This window comes from Pseudophryne corroboree, chromosome 6 (assembly GCF_028390025.1).
Source record: "Pseudophryne corroboree isolate aPseCor3 chromosome 6, aPseCor3.hap2, whole genome shotgun sequence".
NCBI classification, from domain to species: Eukaryota; Metazoa; Chordata; class Amphibia; order Anura; family Myobatrachidae; genus Pseudophryne; species Pseudophryne corroboree.
The window spans coordinates 455,670,231-455,689,607 of NC_086449.1; the positions used below are offsets into that span (position 1 = coordinate 455,670,231).

The following is a 19,377-nucleotide window of genomic DNA, read 5'->3' on the forward strand; positions in this document are numbered from 1 at the left end:
GTCCTTACGGAGTCCCCAGCATCCTCTATGACGTAAGAGAAAATAAGATTTTAAACCTACCGGTAAATCTTTTTCTCCTAGTCCGTAGAGGATGCTGGGCGCCCGTCCCAGTGCGGACAACATCCTGCAAGACTTGTATATAGTTGTTGCTTACATAAGGGTTATGTTTCAGTTTGGATCAGTCTTGGACTGATACTGTTTTGTTTCATACTGTTGACTGGTTTGTATATCCCATGTTATACGGTGTGAATGGTGTGGCTGGTATGAATCTTGCCCTTGGATTTCCAAAATCTTTTCCTCGTATTGTTCGTCTCCTCTGGGCACAGTTTCTCTAACTGAGGTCTGGAGGAGGGGCATAGAGGGAGGAGCCAGTGCACACCCATACCTAAAGTTCTTTTTTGGTGCCCATGTCTCCTGTGGAGCCCGTCTGTTCCCCTTGGTCCTTACGGAGTCCCCAGCATCCTCTACTGACTAGGAGAAAAGGATTTACCGGTAGGTTTAAAATCTTATTTTCTCTGCTCTGCCCGTAACTACTGTCACCTCTCTGAAGGAACCAACGGATAGACGGGTGGAGGGCTGTTTAAAAGCAATTTATACCCTAACGGGGGCTGTGCATAGGCCAACAATTGCAGCGACTTGGACTGCTGAAGCTGTTGAGGCGTGGGCTCAGGAATGCTGAGTGTCTGAGCATGCTCCACAATGTCTCTCATATATTGCCACGGCTCTCTGTACCTTAAGGAGGCGGCATCCGATGCCAGGGTGCTCGCTGCCAAGGCTGCTACTGCGTCTGTCTTGGCCAGACGTATCCTTTGGTTGAGATCCTGGTCGGTGGATTTGGATTCCAAGAAAACCCTGCAGGTGCTTCCTTTCAAAGGAGACATTCTCTTTTGAGAAGACCTAAATAAGATTGTGGCTGATCTGGCTACGGCTAAAACAGCTTGCCTACCTAGTATGGCTCCTTCCACACAGAAGGCTAAAAGTACTTTCCCTCAGCCCTTTTGTACTCCAGGTAAAGCAAAAGGTCAGGCGTACCCAAAGCAAGCTCGTGCTTCCAGACCAAACAAGCCCAGACCAAAACGTGCCTGGGCTGCCCCGTCAGCCTGCTTCCAAAACTGACAAGCCTGCCGCATGACGGGGTGGGCCTCCCTCTGGGAGATCCCAAGGTGGGGGGACGACTTCTAGGTTTTGCCCAGGAATGGTTGAAGACCACTTCAGATGCCTGGGCGAGGGAAGTCGTCGCTCGAGGTTACGCCATACCCTTCAAGAATCGTCCCCCGCAGCGGTTATGCCTGACAGATGTGCCTCTGGATCCGGCAAAAGCAGACACGTTGCACTCAGTGGTACATTCCCTCCTGGTCACTGGAGTGGTGGTACAGGTGCCTCTGGCTCAGAGATGCAAGGGGTACTATTCAACGCTGTTTCTAGTCCCGAAACAGAACGGGTCCTCGCGACCCATTCTCAATCTGAAGTCCTTGAACAAGCATGTGCGGGTCTCCAAGTTTCGTATGGAAACTCTGCGCTCTATTGTTCTGGCCATGGAGCCCGGGGACTATATGGTCTCCCTGGACATACAGGATGCCTACCTGCATATTCCTATTGCGGTATCTCATCAACAGTACCTGCGGTTTGCGGTGGGCAACCTTCATTACCAATTTCGGGCGTTACCCTTTGGTTTGACCATGGCTCCCCGAGTTTTCACCAAAGTAATGGCGGTCATGACGGCTACACTCCTGGAAGAAATTCTCCCTGGTTCCTGCTCAGAGCATGTTGGACACTCACAACCAACGGTTGTCCCAGTCTCAGGAAAAAGTCCTGAAGCTTCAGGACAGGATTCGATGATTCCTATCTCGTCCGCAAGTGTCGATACATTCGGCAATGCAAGTGCTGGGTCTCATGGTGTCGGCTTTCGACATGGAGTATGCTCGGTTCCACGCTCGCCCTCTGCAGAAATTAATTCTGACCAAGTGGGACGGCCTGCCTCACCGGATCAGATCTCACATGATCTCATTGTCTCCGGAGATTCGCCTGTCACTGAGCTGGTGGCTGCAGGACCAACGATTGAGCAGGGGCTGTCACTTCTGGATATCCAACTGGGTCCTTCTGACGACGGATGCCAGTCTGAGAGGTTGGGGCGCGGTGTTGGAACAACACTCTCTCTTCAGCGTCGGTGGACCAAGGAGGAGTCTCTGCTCCCGATCAATATTCTGGAACTGCGGGCAGTGTTCAACGCGTTGACAATGGCCCAGCATCTAATACAGAACAGACCTGTTCAAGTACAATCAGACAACGCCACAACGGTGGCGTACATAAATCATCAAGGCGGCACTCGAAGCCGCATGGCAATGAGGGAAGTATCACAAATTCTTCAGTGGGCAGAACGCCATCTGCCGGCCATATCCGCGGTGTTCATTCCGGGCGTCCTGAACTGGGAAGCGGACTATCTCAGTCGTCCAGACGTACACGCAGGAGAGTGGAGCCTCCATCCGGAGGTGTTTCAACTTTTCGTGGACACGTGGGGCCTTCCAGATGTGGTCTCGACACAATCACATGGTTCCGTTCTTCGGAGCAAGGACAAGGGATCATCAAGCAGCGTTCGTGGATGCTCGGTCAATCCCATGGAACTTTTGGCTGCCGTATGTGTTCCCTCCCGTGTCACTCCTGCCCAGAGTAATACGGAAGTTCAAGCAAGGAGGAGGAAACCTGCTTCTGGTCGCTCCTGCGGGGCCCAGATGACACTGGTTCTTCGACCTACTGGGTCTCTCGTGGGATCGTCCCCTTCTACTTCCACACCGCCCAGACCTCCTAGTTCAGGGCCCTTGTGTTTACCAGGATTTGGCCCGTCTGGCTTTGACGGCATGGCTCTTGAAGCTTCCGTCCTGAGGGCCAAGGGTTTTTCTGAGGCGGTCGTTCAAACTATGTTGAAGGCCCGCAAGCCGGCTTCTGCTCGGATTTACCATAGGGTCTGGAATGCTTACTTTACTTGGTGTGCGTCTCGCAATCATGACGTTTTTCAGTTTGGTACGGAAAAACTATTGGCCTTTCTACAACAGGGCCTGGACTTAGGCCTGCGTCTGGCATCCCTCAAGGTTCACATCTCTGCCTTGTCAGTTTGGTTTCAGAGAAAGATTGTCACCCTACCTGATGTCCATACATTCACTCAGGGTGTGTTGAGGATTCAGCCTCCTTATGTGCCGCCTGTGGCCCCTTGGGACTTGTCGGTGGTTTTGGAGGCCTTGCAAGTGTCTCCGTTTGAGCCTCTGCTGACCTTAAGTGGCTTTCCCTTAAGGTTCTGTTCTTGCTGGCTATTGCTTCAGCTAGAAGGGTCTCAGACTTGGGTGCCTTATCCTGCAAGTCTACCTATTTGATTTTTCACCGTGACCGGGCGGTTCTTAGAATGCGGCCTGGTTATCTGCCTAAGGTGGTGTCTTCTTTCCACCTTAACCATGAGATTGTGGTTCCAGCCTTTAATTCTCCTGAGTTGCCTCCCAAAGAACGGTCTTTGGATGTGGTACGGGCTCTCCGTATCTATGTGAAGAGAACTTCCTCCATTAGGAAATACGATTCTCTTTTTGTGTTTGGTTTTCACAAACGTGACTGGCCTGCTTCCAAGCAGACTCTGGCCAGATGGATTAGAATGGTGATTGCACATGATGTACAGGCTGGTCGTCCGGTTCCTGCTACCATCAAAGCCCATTCTACTCGGTCGGTTGGACCTTCTTGAGCGGCCCATCGTGGTGCGACCCTTGAACAATTGTGCAAGGCGGCTACGTGGTCCTCAGGGAACACGTTTATAAGGTGCTATGCCTTCGATACCGCCGCTTCCCAGGATGCTTCCTTTGGACGCCGGGTTCTTGTGCCCGCTACAGTGCGTCCCCTCCCATGAGGAGCTGCTTTGGGACATCCCCAATGTATTTCCTTGTGGAGCCCAGTGTACTCCGCAGCAGAAAACTAGATTTATGGTAAGAACTTACAGTTGTTAAATCTCTTTCTGCGAGGTACACTGGGTTCCACAAGGCGTCCACCCTGACGCACTTAGCTTTTTTGGGTTGGTATTGGCATAGCCGCTGACACCCTCTGCTGCGGTGAGTGTGTGGTGTAATTGGCTACGATCGGTTGTTGTCTCTGGTACCTGCTACTGCATTGGGCTGGTTAACGAAACTGAGCTCACTGGCATGGAGGTGGGGTTATAGAGGAGGCGGCGCTGTGCATCTTGGGAACAGTCAAAAGCTTTGAGCCTGTTGGTGCCTCAGATCAAGATCCTACTCTACACCCCAATGTATTTCCTTGTGGAGCCCAGTGTACCTCGCAGAAAGAGATTTAACAACGGTAAGTTCTTGCCATAAATCTCGTTTTTGTTTTATTTTTACTTTTTGGAACCATTAAATTCCCTTAACAGTGAGGCAGTTGCCTTACTGGATTTAAAAAGTAGCCAAACTTGGACTATATATTCAGTTTAAAGCAGTCAGTGAGATCGCTTTTGATGGTTTTATATGCTTTTTTTCTTGGTAGTTTGTGATACTTATGGTTTGAACTGCGGAATGCAGATTTGATTTATTAGAATTTCATTAGAACAGGTATGTGTTTTGTACTAATTTATACCTTCCATTTATTTTTTCTTTATCTGCAGATTTACTATGCATTGCCAGATAGTCGCATTTTAGTGTGCGCCCCTTCGAATAGTGCTTCTGATCTTGTGTGTCTCCGTCTTCACGAAAATGGGCAGCTAGAACCTGGAAGCATGGTGAGGGTGAATGCTTCAAGCCGTCAAGAAGAGGTAACCGCAAAATACTATTAAAACTTAATATTCTGCTTTATTCAGTTTTAAATAGTGTTTTAAAGCCATGTGCTTCGAAAAACCGCATAATTTTCAGAGTAGGGAATTCTTTCTGGGGTGGGTAAAATTCTAGCTTTTAATCCTCTGGTCAGGTCCTGATCATTCTCTGATGTAGATGAGCTATTCCATTTTTGGAATAATAATCTGTAGGGAGATTTGTTAGTGGAATTTCTCTATAGCTTTAGGTTCCACCAGTCATGTTATTTTGCATACTGTAATGTTTCTAGAACAATCTTCACAGCGTACTATAAACCACTAGTTACCAGCCTGTCAAAATGACGGAACAACATAAAAGTAATGACAGTGCCAGCAGCTTTGCATACCTGAACAGAGCAACACTTGAATTGCTCCGCCGGGTGCCGTCTAATGGCTGCTGGCGCGCAAAACACTTGAATTCCCCCCATAGAGATAAGGAACAGCGTTAGTCTTTTATTACAGATCTATCCTCTGTGTGGCGTGTAGTGTGGAAAACTAGTTGCATTACCTTTCCCTACGCCTTGTGCAGCGTGACGTATTCAGTCACATTGTAATGAATTGTGACTTCAGCAGATGCAATACTGGTATTCGTCCACCAGGTGTCTGTTTTGAAAACCACCATTGCGCATGTGTGAAGTCAAACGATGCTTGTAGTTTTAAAAATGACTTCTTTTTTTTTTTTTTAGGAGATCCCTACATTTATTAGAAAAAGATTTGCTCAGTCTCTCCAACACACACAAAGAAAAGCATTGTTTAGAGTTCTAAACCGCTCTCTAAAAGAAAATAAATAATTACAATCCGTGATAGAGAAGGGGGACACAGCACTATAAAAATAAAAATTACAATAAGCAACATCACTATGTCACTGCAGGTGTCAGTCACCTGTTTCCATGGCTCTCTTGGCATAGTGGTATCGCTGATGGGTACCATGTCCGTGAACTATGGTTCAATTCCTGCAAAGAACATATCGGTATTGTATAGCTGTGTACAAAGTAGCATCCACAGCTTTTTATTCTAATTTTCCCAAAACAAGTTCTATCAGCTTCATAAACAGACTCCGGTATGCCATGAAGACGGGTAACAAAACAGGTAATGGACACCTGCAGTGACACATGTCTCTCATTGTAAAAAAAAAAAAAAAATTACAGTGCGGTGTGTCCCAGCTCTGTCACTGATCGTAATTATTTTTTTTTTCTTTTAGAAAGCCGTGTAGAACTCTTAACTGTGTTTTTCTGTGTGTGCGTTAGAGACAATGAGCAAATCTTTTTCTACTTTATGCAGGGATCATCTAAAAGTCGTTTTTAATCTGCAATCATCGTTTGACTTCACACATGCACAATGATGGTTTTCAAAAGCGACACCTGGTGGACGAATACCAGTATTGCACCTGCTGAAGGCACAATTCAATATAATGACTGAATACAGCACGCTGCGACAAGGCGCAGGGAAACGTAATGCAACTAGTATTCTGTGTTCATTTCTACTTAATGTAATGCATCATTTTATACAGCGCACCAGGGGAGGATTCAGTTGTCACTGGGTGCCTGCCATTCCGGTGATTTCTTACTCAACCCTGCAGTATAATTGTGTTTAAAAAAATAACTACTGCATTTACTGTGCAATGGCGCGCTTGTCAGGGCTTCCTACATTGTACACTATTGTACAATATCCTGCAGTGCAGGGGTGGCGAACCTCCGGCCCGCGGGCCGTATACGGCCCGCGGGCCGGAGGTTCCCCACCGTTTGGTCCGGCCCACCAGCTTGTGTCAGTGAGACACGCTGACGCTCAGTCCGGCGGCAGCGTGTCTCAGCTGTCAGAACAGGGAGACAGGGAGGAGAGCGCGGCTGTCGAGTGGGAGCGGAGGCGTGTAGTACTGCAAACCAGCCGCCGGTCCGTGAGCCAATCAGAGCTCGCGGACCGGCAGCCAATCAGGAGCCGCGGCTGCCGGTCCACGAGCTCTGATTGGCTCTCGAACCGGCGGCTGGTTTGAAGTACTACACGCCGCCGCTCCCACCCGACAACCGCGCTCTCCTCCGTGTCTCACGGTAAGCAGCACGGAGGGGAGGGGGGAGGGCATCTGTATACCTGGCACTGTGGGGGCATCTGTATACCTGGCACTGTGGGGGCATCTGTATACCTGGCACTGTGGGGGGCATTTGTATACCTGGCACTGTGGGGGGCATTTGTATACCTGGCACTGTGGGGGGCATTTGTATACCTGGCACTGTGGGGGCATCTGTATACCTCGCACTGTGGGGGTATTTGTATACCTGGCACTGTGGGGGCATCTGTATACCTGGCACTGTGGGGGCATCTGTATACCTGGCACTGTGGGGGGCATTTGTATACCTGGCACTGTAGGGGCATCTGTATACCTGGCACTGTGGGGACATCTGTATACCTGGCACTGTGAGGGGCATTTGTATACCTGGCACTGTGGGGGGCATTTGTATACCTGGCACTGTGGGGGGCATTTGTATACCTGGCACTGTGGGGGCATCTGTATAACTGGCACTGTGAGGGGCATTTGTATACCTGGCACTGTGGGGACATCTGTATACCTGGCACTGTGGGGGCATCTGTATACCTGGCACTGTGGGGGCATCTGTATACCTGGCACTGTGAGGGGCATTTGTATACCTGGCACTGTGGGGGCATCTATATACCTGGCACTGTGGGGGCATCTGTATACCTGGCACTGTGGGGGCATCTGTATACCTGGCACTGTGGGGGCATCTGTATACCTGGCACTGTAGGGAAATCTGTATACCTGGCACTGTGGGGAAATCTGTATACCTGGCACTGTGGGGGCATCTGTATACCTGGCACTGTGGGGGCATCTGTATACCTGGCACTGTGGGGACATCTGTATACCTGGCACTGTGAGGGGCATTTGTATACCTGGCACTGTGGGGGGCATCTGTATACCTGGCATTGTGGGGACATCTGTATACCTGGCAGTGTGAGGGGCATTTGTATACATGGCACTGTAAGGGGCATTTGTATACCTGGCACTGTGGGGGCAATTGTGGATCTGGCACCGCACTATTGGGCGCATATGTGTATCACGTCCCATTTTAACTGGCCACACCCATTTTTTTGGGCGCGTGCGCGCCTCCGGCGCGCGCACACAGTACCTCTAAGGGGCAGACCTACTGGGGGGCAGGGTAATTTTTTACGTTGAGAATTTTTGTACGGCCCCCGAAGGATTTTATAAATATCCAAATGGCCCTCGGTAGAAAAAAGGTTCCCCACCCCTGCTGTAGTGCTATATTCAGCACTGTACTGTAGTTTCCATTAGTGGAGCAATTGCCACCCAGTGGTGGAGCTGTGTATTGCATGCTGTGGATCCTCTTGCGCCTCATCACTCCTTACTTTGGCAACCTGCGCTATTTGTATAGAGCAACTAAGGCACCTGTATTGCACAGCAACAATGAGTGTGGCTACATCTGTAACCCCAGCATTACAGTCTTGGCATATCCACAATGACAGGAAGCTGCCATATCTGCATACTAGTGCCCAGAGACGCAGAACAGAATGGGACACACAATCTGTGGGATTCAGTAGGTATTCCTGTAGCAGGGGGTTGGCTAAGCAGATGTGGGACTTGGCACTGCCACTCATGCACGAAGACAGGGTTAGACAAAGAAACTGCTCTGTCATAGGGCTGTTGCACGTTTCATTGGTACGATGCACTGAGGCGGAACTGCACAGCCGTAAGTGGGCATAAAAAGTGTTCATATAATCTGCATTACTGTAGCATAAGGCTTAGATACGGCTGTAGCAAAAGGCACATCCACTTGTGCTTCAGAATAAGCCCCTAATTGTGTAGTTGGGATCCAATCAGAATGTCGATGTTTAAAATGTCGAAAGATAACCTGGTGATGTAAACATAATGTTGAAATATTCAAAATGTCCGCATTAATCACAATGTTGATATTATGTCAGTGTCGACATATAGAATGTTGACATTCTACAGTTCATACCCTACCTGTGCAATCATGTTTATTCTGTATTGCATGGAAAGAATGTTAGACTTCTGGAATCCAAGTCTTAAAGACGTTTGTGTTTTATTATTTCAATATCACTTTGCAGATGATATCTCGCAGTACACCATATCTATTTTGTAAAATGAAGAATGTGATATAGCACAAGTCATGCAGAAAGCAGGTGTGACATTTTCTTAATTCTAATCTGCACAGCAGTGTTTCCTAACTCCATTCCTCAGGAACCCCTAACAGTGCATGTTTTACAGATCTCCTAGTTGGTGAACAGGTGTACTCATTACTGACACATTGTAAAAGCTCCCCAGGTAGTGCTGATCATTTCCATTGTGACACAGATGAAATCTGTAAAACACATACTACTAGGGGTCCTTGAAGACTCTATTTGGGAATCACTGTTATGCAGTATATATGTGAATTCAGGGATAGTGCAGTTAATGTTCTTTTATTTTATATCTCACTTTCCTAGTCAATAAATGACTTGGTCAAGCCATATTGCAGAGCTGGAGAAGATATTCATAAGGCTTCTCGTTTTCGAGTTATAATTTCCACTTGCAGTAGTGCTGGGATGTTCTATCAGATTGGTTTAAGGTTAGTTAAATGTTGATCATACTGCTAACTACTAATATGGATTATTGATGGTAAGCAAAGTACTGTAGCTATGTGAGAGGGCATATTTCTTTTAGTTATGCAAACCCTTTATCTAATCCAGCAGTCTTCTACTACCTGGTTGTATTCTCCAATACACAGGATCACAGTGCAGTCTGTAAAGGCAATGGGTATCATTCCCTTCAGCTTTCTCATGTCTGTATCAACAAACTGTTTAAATGGTTAAAATTCCTGGTAATGTTGAAGCAGCAGCCATTTCACCATCAGACCACTGCACCTTCACTACAAGCGGTGAAGAGGCAGAAGCAGCAGCCATTCCACTATGAAACCACTGCACCTTCACTACATGAGCTGAGGAGGGAGCAGCAGCCATTCCACCATGAAACCACTGCACCTTCACTACATGAGCTGAGGAGTGAGCAGCAGCCATTCCACCATGAAACCACTGCACCTTCACTACATGAGCTGAGGAGGGAGCAGCAGCCATTCCACTATGAAACCACTGCACCTTCACTACATGAGCTGAGGACGGAGCAGCAGCCATTTCACAATGAAACCACTGCACCTTTACTACATGAGCTGAGGAGTGAGCAGCAGCCATTCCACCATGAAACCACTGCACCTTCACTACATGAGCTGAGGAGGGAGCAGCAGCCATTCCACCATGAAACCACTGCACCTTCACTACATGAGCTGAGGAGGGAGCAGCAGCCATTCCACTATGAAACCACTGCACCTTTACTACATGAGCTGAGGATGGAGCAATAGCCATTTCACCATGAAACCACTGCACCTTCACTACATGAGCTGAGGACTGAGCAGCAGCCACTCCACCATGAAACCACTGCACCTTCACTACATGAACTGAGGAGGGAGCAGCAGCCATTTCACCATGAAACCACTGCACCTTCACTACATGAGCTGAGGAGGGAGCAGCAGCCATTTCACCATCAAACCACTGCACCTTCATGAGCTGAAACTATTAATTGCTGATTAAATTGGATATAAGCCCCATCATTTAATTTTTGATTAATTCTGTTTCAATTCAGATTAGAGTACCCAAGAACCACTTTTTGAATTTGGAGAAACAATGCTGCCCAGGAGTTTTATGATATCCATTAAGAGACTGCAGAGATATTTTTGGAGGTTGCAACTATGATCAGATTAGGGAAGGGAATGCAGAATTTTCCACTTAATTATTTACATGTAAATGCACCTAATAGAACAAGACTCTCTATTGTACCATCTTTCTTTTAAACTGAATATATCTAATGCAACAATCTCTTAATTCAGTTTGGTGTTGCCAACATGATTACCATATTAGATGGGCATGGGTAGATAGACGACTTGATCTTTGCACATGCCACAAGTATTCATTAGAAAGTGCAAAGCTTTAAAGTAAGCCAGTCTGTATAACTGAAGAAAGTATACATCTGAGGGAATGGTGTTTATGTACAGAGATAGAATACAAGCAAACAAAAGTACAGCAGGTAACCGTTTCATAAATGCAGACTAAATAAGAGGAAAGGCGATACTTCAGAGATTTGGCAAATAAGTTAAGGGGTCTGTGTAGTGACGATATGAGACAGCAAAGTACTGTATTTGCCATCCTCGTGTAGCTGCATTTCCACAAATGCCTGTACCAGCTTCAGGAACCCAGACCCACTCATTTGCTGCTTGTAGATTAGCGTGTAATGGGCCTAATTCAGATCTGATCGCAGCAGCAAATTTGTTAGCTAATGGGCAAAACCATGTGCACTGCAGGGGGGGCAGATATAACATGTGCAGAGATAGTTAGATTTGGGTGGGTTATTTTGTTTCTGTGCAGTGTAAATACTGGCTGCTTTATTTCTCATACATCCTAGAGGATGCTGGGGACTCCATAAGGACCATGGGGATATAGACGGGATCCGCAGGAGACATGGGCACACTATAAGACTTTGAATGGGTGTGAACTGGCTCCTCCCTCTATGCCCCTCCTCCAGACTCCAGTTAGATTCTGTGCTCCAGAAGAGACTGGACACACACTAGGGGAGCTCTCCTGAGTTTCTCTGAAAAGACTTTGTTAGGTTTTTTATTTTCAGAAAGACCTGCTGGCTACAGGCTCTCTGCTTCATGGGAGTGAGGGGAGAGAAGCAGACCTACTTCTTCTGAGTTAAGGGCTCTGCTTCTTAGGCTACTGGACACCATTAGCTCCAGAGGGTTCGATCACTTGGTGCGCCTAGCTGCTTGTTCCCGGAGCCGCGCCGTCACCCCCCTCACAGAGCCAGAAGAAAGAAGCCGGGTGAGTATTAGAAGAACAGAAGACTTCAGTGACAGCAGAAGACTTCAGAGTCTCGGAGGTACCGCGTATGTATATGTATGTGTATATATATATATATATAATATAATATATGGTACGGTTCCATTGGCCTGTTGCTCGAGCACAGACGTAGTTGTATTTCTGGGGGAGTGATATTAAAATTATGTGTATATACTTCCCTCAGACCCCTCGGGGTCGCAAGAATGTTATTTTGCCTGGTTACTACTCCCTGTTGTCGACGAATACTATGTTTTATGTCGACCATAAGGTTTCCTGGTTAGATCCACAACTTGGGCATTCTGCACACATACACATTCAGAACACATTAATGTCACTAGGGGCCCTGCGGTTCCGGACAAGATACTTATATGTATGATATAGATATATATATATATATGTGTATATATATATATATGTGTATATATATATATATGTATGTGTATTAAAATATGTATATTCATATTACAATTTCTAATTAATGCTGAAGTAAAATTATTCCTTCTCATGTGCTGGTCGCTCTGTTGATAAAGCTCTAGGTCAGCCGTGACGAGATGGTCTCAAATCCTCACGAGGAGTCCGAGTGTTTATTATTTTCCCGCTGCGGATAGAATAAAGTGAATGTCAACCCCTGGTCTGCCTGGGGTCCTGTCACAAAGGATCGTATACAGTAAGCTAAGTGATATTTTAATTATATGCTTTGATGATATTTGCATTACATATGCATGGGGGAGTCCTTGTATTCAGAAATAGTCGGTTACCTTGGCATCCGATAGATTTATCCTAGAGAGAGTGGGGATATTTCTTAAGTTGGATCTGCTCTAGAACATTGCAGCAGGCTGCCGTGCGACTACAAGAGGTATGGGACTCTTGGGTGCGCGGGCCATTTCCATGTCCCTCTCGACTGGGAGGGCGTTGTGGATTCACCAAGAGAATGCTGAGGCTGACTCCGAGAGATACTGGAGTATCTTCCCTATGAAGGTGTAACCGGTGTTTGGGGATGCCTTGGTAAACTTAATCTTGGCAGATCCCACTGCTAAGTCTACCTTCTTGAGGTAGGTTCCCTCACAACGGTTGATGACGCATTCTTTTGTGGGATGCAATCATTTTAACCGGTTGGATACCGTTCTTTTTTCCCTTTCTTTGCAGATAGTGGAAGGTGAAAAGGTAATAGGTCTGCGGCCTTTACAGGTTCGCAGAAGCAGATATCGTCTTCTGTTTCTACCACATCCACCACATGTCGCAGGATCTATCTTGCTGGAGCCCACATCGGTGGGATCTCGTCTAATACTCTTCAGTCAGTCCTGGAATGGACTTGGACCAGTGAGTTAAAAATAGAATCCAAAGGGGGACATACTGGAGTTTCCAGTTGATTCCCCTCACTGATTTTTCAAATAGATCTTACCGATTCTCCTCTGGAAGGGGAGGTAGTATGCGACACCATACCAGAATTGCGTCAGGATCAGGACATTGTCCTGCTGTCCCAGTTTTAATTAAAATTAATAAAAAAATAAAATAAATTCTACTTAAGAAGTTGAACTACAGGATGGAATCTCTTCGGCAGGGATCTCCAACACTTAAAAGAAGAAAGTGGGTTTAAATGCGGTTCATCCGCATTAAGCTTACCTGGGTTTGCTATCCAGGATTGTCATTGCCATTTCACCGGAGGGATGGCAGTATGATGGTTTTCCTTCAATAGTAAGAGCCATTATTATTCTGTACTGGGACGCTCTCCTGACTACGGCGAGGTCAAGAAACAAATCGTTGTTTCTCTCTGACAGTTCTTCAACAGAGAATCACTGTTGATCCCAACGATGCAGATGTCGGAGGTGGGAATAAGATTAGATATTGAACTGTTGAGAGTTTGTTTTTTACTGTGAAAAGAGATCTGAGGATCCGGAGTCGGATCAGATTTGCAGTGACATCCCATCAAGATGTTCCGTTGATGAAGAAGATGGTTGTGGCTTAAGAGGCCTTTTCGGTGAGCAGGTCAAATGCCAGAGTGGTTTTCACGGGACCAGTTGGACATGTGGTCCAGGTCTCACCTGCACATACACCGGAAAATAATCCTAAGAACCAGGATATCGCTTCTGTGGTGTCTGCACAGTTCTCACCTCCAAGAGCAGGGATGGGGAACCTTCGGCCCTCCAGCTGTTGTTGAACTACACATACCAGCATGCCTTGCAAAAATTTTGCTATTTGGCCATGCAAAAACTGTTGCAGGGCATGCTGGGATGTGTAGTTCAACAACAGCTGGAGGGCCGAAGGTTCCCCATCCCTGTCCTAGAGGGACAAAGGTTCGGGATCCAGGATTAGATCCTGGTGTCCATGCATCCAGGTCTCCGAGGCTGGGGAGCAGTCTTTCTGGGGGGGGAGAACTTTCAGGGGAAAAGGTCAAGCTGGGAAGCTTGTCTGCAATAAGCATTCTTGAATTAAGAGCTATTTTCAAACGAACTTCTTCTTCGTGATCGGCCTGTCTTAATTCTGTCGGACGACTTAACAGGAACAAGGACAAAGCGGCAATGGCAGAAGCCAAAAAAGTTTTCCGCTGGGCGGAAAGATAGGTAAACGCTATATTAGCAGTCTTCGTTCCGGATGTAGACATCGGAGAAATAGATTTCCTCTGCAGACGCGATCTAAATCCGGGAGAAATAGTCATCGATAAGTTTTCACAGAAGTGACAAGTCTTTGAGGAGTGCCTCAGTTGGACATGATGGCGTCTCGCCTCAACGAGAGACCTCAGGGATATTGTTCCAGGTCAAGGGACACTCAAGCTATAGCAGTGGACGCCCTCGTGACACCTTGGGTGTTTTCAGTCGGTCTATGTTTCCCCTCCACTTTCACTCTTTCTGAAGGTGATAAACGTAAGAAGAACAAAGGTTCAGGCGATCCTCATTGTTCCGGTCTAGCCAAGGAGGGCTTGGTATCCAGATCTTCCAGATTTACTTATGGAAGATCCCTAGCCTCTTCCTCTACGAGAGGACCTGTTACAGCAAGATCCGGGCGTGTATCAAGACTTACCGCGGCTGCGTTTGACAGCGTGGCGGTTGAACGCCATATCCTAGCCCGAAAGGGTATTCCCAGTGAAGTCATTCCCACACTTCTTCAGGCTAGAAAAGAAGTAACGGCAAAGCATTACCACCGTATTTGGAAAAAATATGTGTCTTGGTGTGAGTCCAAGAAGGCTCCTACGGAAGAATTTCAGCTGGGTCGTTTTTTCTCCATTCTTTGCAAGCAGGTGTGGATGAGGCCTAAAGTTAGGCTCCATTTCAGTGCAGTTTTTGGCCTTATAAATTTTCTTTCAAAAAGAATTGGCCAATTTTCCGGAAGTTCAGACTTTTGTGAAAGGAGTGCTGCACATCCAACCTCCATTTGTGCCCCCATTGGCACCATGGGACCTTGACGTGGTGTTGCAGTTTCTTATGTCACACTGGTTGGTACCTTTATGAAAGGTTGTGTTAAAATTTCTCTCTTGGAAAGTGGTCATGCTATTGGCATTGGCGTCCGCAAGGTGGGTGTCGGAAGTAGCGGCTTTGTCTCACAATAGCCCTTGTTTGATCTTCCATGTGGATAGAGCGGAAAATAGTTCTGACAAAAGTGGTTTCTGTGTTTCACAGAAACCAGCCTATTTTGATGCCTGTGGTTACTTAAGCATTGGCTGATTCAAAGTCTCTCGATGTAGTCTGGGCTTTGAATATTTATGTCGCCAATTCGGCTCAGATTGGGGAAACAGAGAGGCTCTGTTGTCCGGTATGCTCCCAGCGTAATTGGGGCGCTTGCTTCTATGCAGTCTGTTACACGCTGGATCTGTGATACGATTCGGCATGCTCGTTCTACGGCTGGATTGCCGTTACCGAAGTCGCTGGAGACCCATTCTACTAGGAAGATGGGCTCTTCTTGGGCGGATGCCCGAGGAGTCTCGGCGGTTCAACTTTGCCGAGCGGCTACTTGGTCGGGTTCAAACACTTTTGCTAAGTTCTACTAGTTTGATACCCTGGCTGATGGGGACCTCATGTTTGCTCAATCGGTGCTGCAGAGTCGTCCGCACTCTCCCGCCCGGTCTGGAGCTTTGGTATAAACCCCATGGTCCTTACGGAGTCCCCAGCATCCTCTAGGACGTAAGAGAAAATAGGATTTTAATACCTACCGGTAAATCCTTTTCTCTTAGTCCGTAGAGGATGCTGGGCGCCTGTCCCAGTGCGTACTGTGTCTGCAATTATTGGTTATGGTTACACTCTTGTGGTGTTTCTTTTCAGTCAAGCTGTTGCTGAAGTTGTTCATGCCATGGCATGCGGTATCTTATTATTGGTTGTGTTGACACACAGGTTGTGTTACATATTCTCTCAGCATGTGGCTGTATATTTTTCATGCCGTTGGCTGGTGTTCTATTGAATGCCACGTTCTGCGGCATGTTCGAGGTGTGAGCTGGTATGACACTCACCGTGTTTACACAATAAATTCTTTCCTCGAAATGTTAGTCTCCCTGGGCATAGAATCTAACGAGTCTGGAGGAGGGGCATAGAGGGAGGAGCCAGTTCACACCCATTCAAAGTCTTATAGTGTGCCCATGTCTCCTGCGGATCCCGTCTATACCCCATGGTCCTTACGGAGTCCCCAGCATCCTCTACGGACTAAGAGAAAAGGATTTACCGTTAGGTATTAAAATCCTATTTTTTACACTGCAATTTTGGTTTCAGCTTGAACACACCTCATCCAAATCTAACTCTCTCTGCAAATGTTATATCTGCCTCCCCTGCAGTGCACATGGTTTTGCCCATTAGCTAACAAATTTGCTGCTGCGATCAGATCTGAATTAGGCACTATGGGGGTATTTCAGACCTGATCGCTCGCTAGCGGTTTTTGCAGCGCTGCGATCAGGGCAGAACTGCGCATGCATATGCACCGCAATGCGCAGGCGCATCGCATGGGTACAAAGCGGATCGTTGCTGTGCGATGGGTTCTACGAAGAATGCATTCGCACAGCCGATCGCAAGGAGATTCACAGGAAGAAGGCGTTTGTGGGTGGCAACTGACCATTTTGAGGGAGTGGTTGGAAAAACGCAGGCGTGTCCAAGCGTTTGCAGGGCGGGTGACTGACGTCAATTCGGTCCCGGACAGGCTGGAGTGATTGCAGCGGCTGAGTAAGTTCTGGGCAACTCAGAAACTGCACAAAGTTTATTTTTGTACCGCTCGGCTGCACATGCGTTCGCACACTTGCACAGCTAAAATACACTCCCCGGTGGGCGGCGACTATGCGAATGCTGGACTGCAAAAAAACATTAGCGAGCGATCAGGTCTGAATTACCCACCATGTCTCGTCATCCACCAGGGCAGGCCCTGCCACAGTTTTAGCATTCCCTAATAACACTGTGGCAGAGCATGCTGTATTATTTAGTTTCACAACAGCTGGAGAGCCACAGGATGGCCAGGCCTGCAACAGAGGATTCTAAACTGTGTCCCCCGCGCTCCTTATGTACCCTCTTAAGTTTCATAAGATGTCATGAGATGTAATTATGATCTAATGCTAACTGTAGACTACAGATTTAGTAGTACCTCCAGTATGAAGTGATTATACACAACACTAGCTTTACCTAACACTAATTCTGAAGGATTTCTTGCTTGCATGTTCCATTCTATTCAACCAAAGAATTATACACATTCTATTTTTAATAAATATTCTCACATATGTCATGAATGTCTAGTACAGAATAGTCTAAAAATGAGTGAACTGATAAAGTACTGTATCTTGATACCCAAATTGCAGTATCTTACATTACACTGATTTATAAATATTATGCTTTTACCAAATATATTAGATGAAAAACTATACATAGATTTAACTTAATTTAACTTTTTTATTAGAATTATGGTGGTCATTCCGAGTTGATCACAGCCAGCAACTTTTTGCTGCTGCTGCAATCAACTAGTACACGCCTATGGGGGGGTGTATTTTAGCTTAGCAGGGCTGTGATCGCTTGTGCAGCCCTGTTCAGCTAAAAAAAATTCTAGCAGAACAAGACTAGCCCTGGACATACATACCCTGTGCGACGATCTCAGCGATGCTGGAGCCGGCTTTGACATCAGACATCCGCCCTCCGTTCTCCTGGACACGCCTGCGTTTTCTTCTCCACTCCCCGAAAACGGCAGACAACGGTCCAGAGACGCCCAGGTCCGCCTTCTTTCTGTCAATCTTCTTGCGGTCGGCTCTGCGACCGCTTCCTTCATTGAGCGCGACGTAACCCGGTGACCCCTGTAGCCGAGCAACAACGTGCGTGCGCAGTGCGGCCACCGCGCATGCGCATTCCAGACCCGTTCGCACCGCAGAGACAAACCGCTGCGTGCGAATGGGTCGGAATGACCCCCTATAAGCATAATAAGTGCACTAAAGTTGTGTTCCATATATAAGCTTCATATTTTATTATGTTGCATACACTGAAGTGTCAAAACATGGGAAAGTTGGCTAGTGTCGTCGTGTAGGACCTTCTCTAGCCCAGCAAAGTGCAGCAACTCATCATGGCATCGATTCCACAAGTGAACAGAAGACTTCTGGAAAGATGTTGACCCATGCCATCTTAATATTTGTAGGTGCAGGATCTTGGGTGAGAATGGACATCTCCAAATCGTTCCATAAATGCTCGATTGGGTTTATGTTGGGCGACCATGGTGTACTCGAACCAGTTCTGGACATCTTGGGACCAATTACATGGTGCATTATTATGTTGGAATATTCCCTCTTTGTGGGGGTATGTGAAGTCCATAAAGGGCTGCAAATGGTCACAAAGCACTGCAGTGTAGCGGTTACTGGTCAATGATGTGTTCAGGTGGGCCAGTGTACCCAACCTATGCCATGTGAACACACCTTACACCATTATGGAACCACAACCAGCCTGCATGGTGCCTTGTTGAAAACTGAGGTCCATGGCTTGCACTACACCCGAACCCTACCATCATCCTACAACAAATGGAACCGTGACTCATTGGACCGCGCCACATGTTGCCAGTCATCCAGGGTCCAATAAGCGACAGGCATGGGCACTCTGGTGTGTCTTCTGCTCCCATATCCCATGGACGCTAAAGAACGCTGCACTGGCCTGCTGCATGTGTGTCTGGTACCTCCCACATTGAATGTGGATGTGATTTGAGCAACTGTTACTTGTGTGTTACCACGGCCCATTCTGGCCAGTTGCCGCTGGTCTTGCTCATTAAGCACCCATGATCGGCAACTGTGCTGTTCACGGTGGGTGGTAGTGCTTCCATGATATATTCCTAGTACAGATGTTACACTGTAGATCAAGGAATGTTGGATGTCCACACAACTTTTTAAGTGGAATGTCCCATCCGTCGGGGCACCAACTATCATACCGCATTTCAACTTCAATAATTCACCTTTCCTTGTCATAAGCAGCCTAGCCGGTGTTCAAACTGACGCACGAGATGTCAGATTGCAGCTGATGCAGATCTGCCCATTTCTAAGACGTCACCGCACAGTGGTGTCACCTACCATTACCTTTACATACTGCTGTCCCGTGACTTTTGCCACCAGTGTATATAAACTTAGAATCCCTTTCTGTGAATCACTGGTTATTAAATCCATTTCTCTAACGTCCTAGTGGATGCTGGGGACTCCGTAAGGATCATGGGGAATAGATGGGCTC

The 19,377-nt window shown here is 47.1% G+C and overlaps 1 protein-coding gene across 1 annotated transcript in view; it reads left to right on the plus strand.

The window, feature by feature from the left end:
- The window catches only part of MOV10L1 (Mov10 like RNA helicase 1), a 432,265-nt gene that overhangs the window by 282,342 nt on the left and 130,546 nt on the right, over positions 1 to 19,377 (plus strand). Inside the window, exons 15-16 of the mRNA XM_063929997.1 lie at positions 4,628 to 4,774; positions 9,284 to 9,405. Of these exons, the coding sequence (XP_063786067.1) occupies positions 4,628 to 4,774; positions 9,284 to 9,405 (269 nt within the window). The remainder of the gene's footprint in view (positions 1 to 4,627; positions 4,775 to 9,283; positions 9,406 to 19,377) is intronic.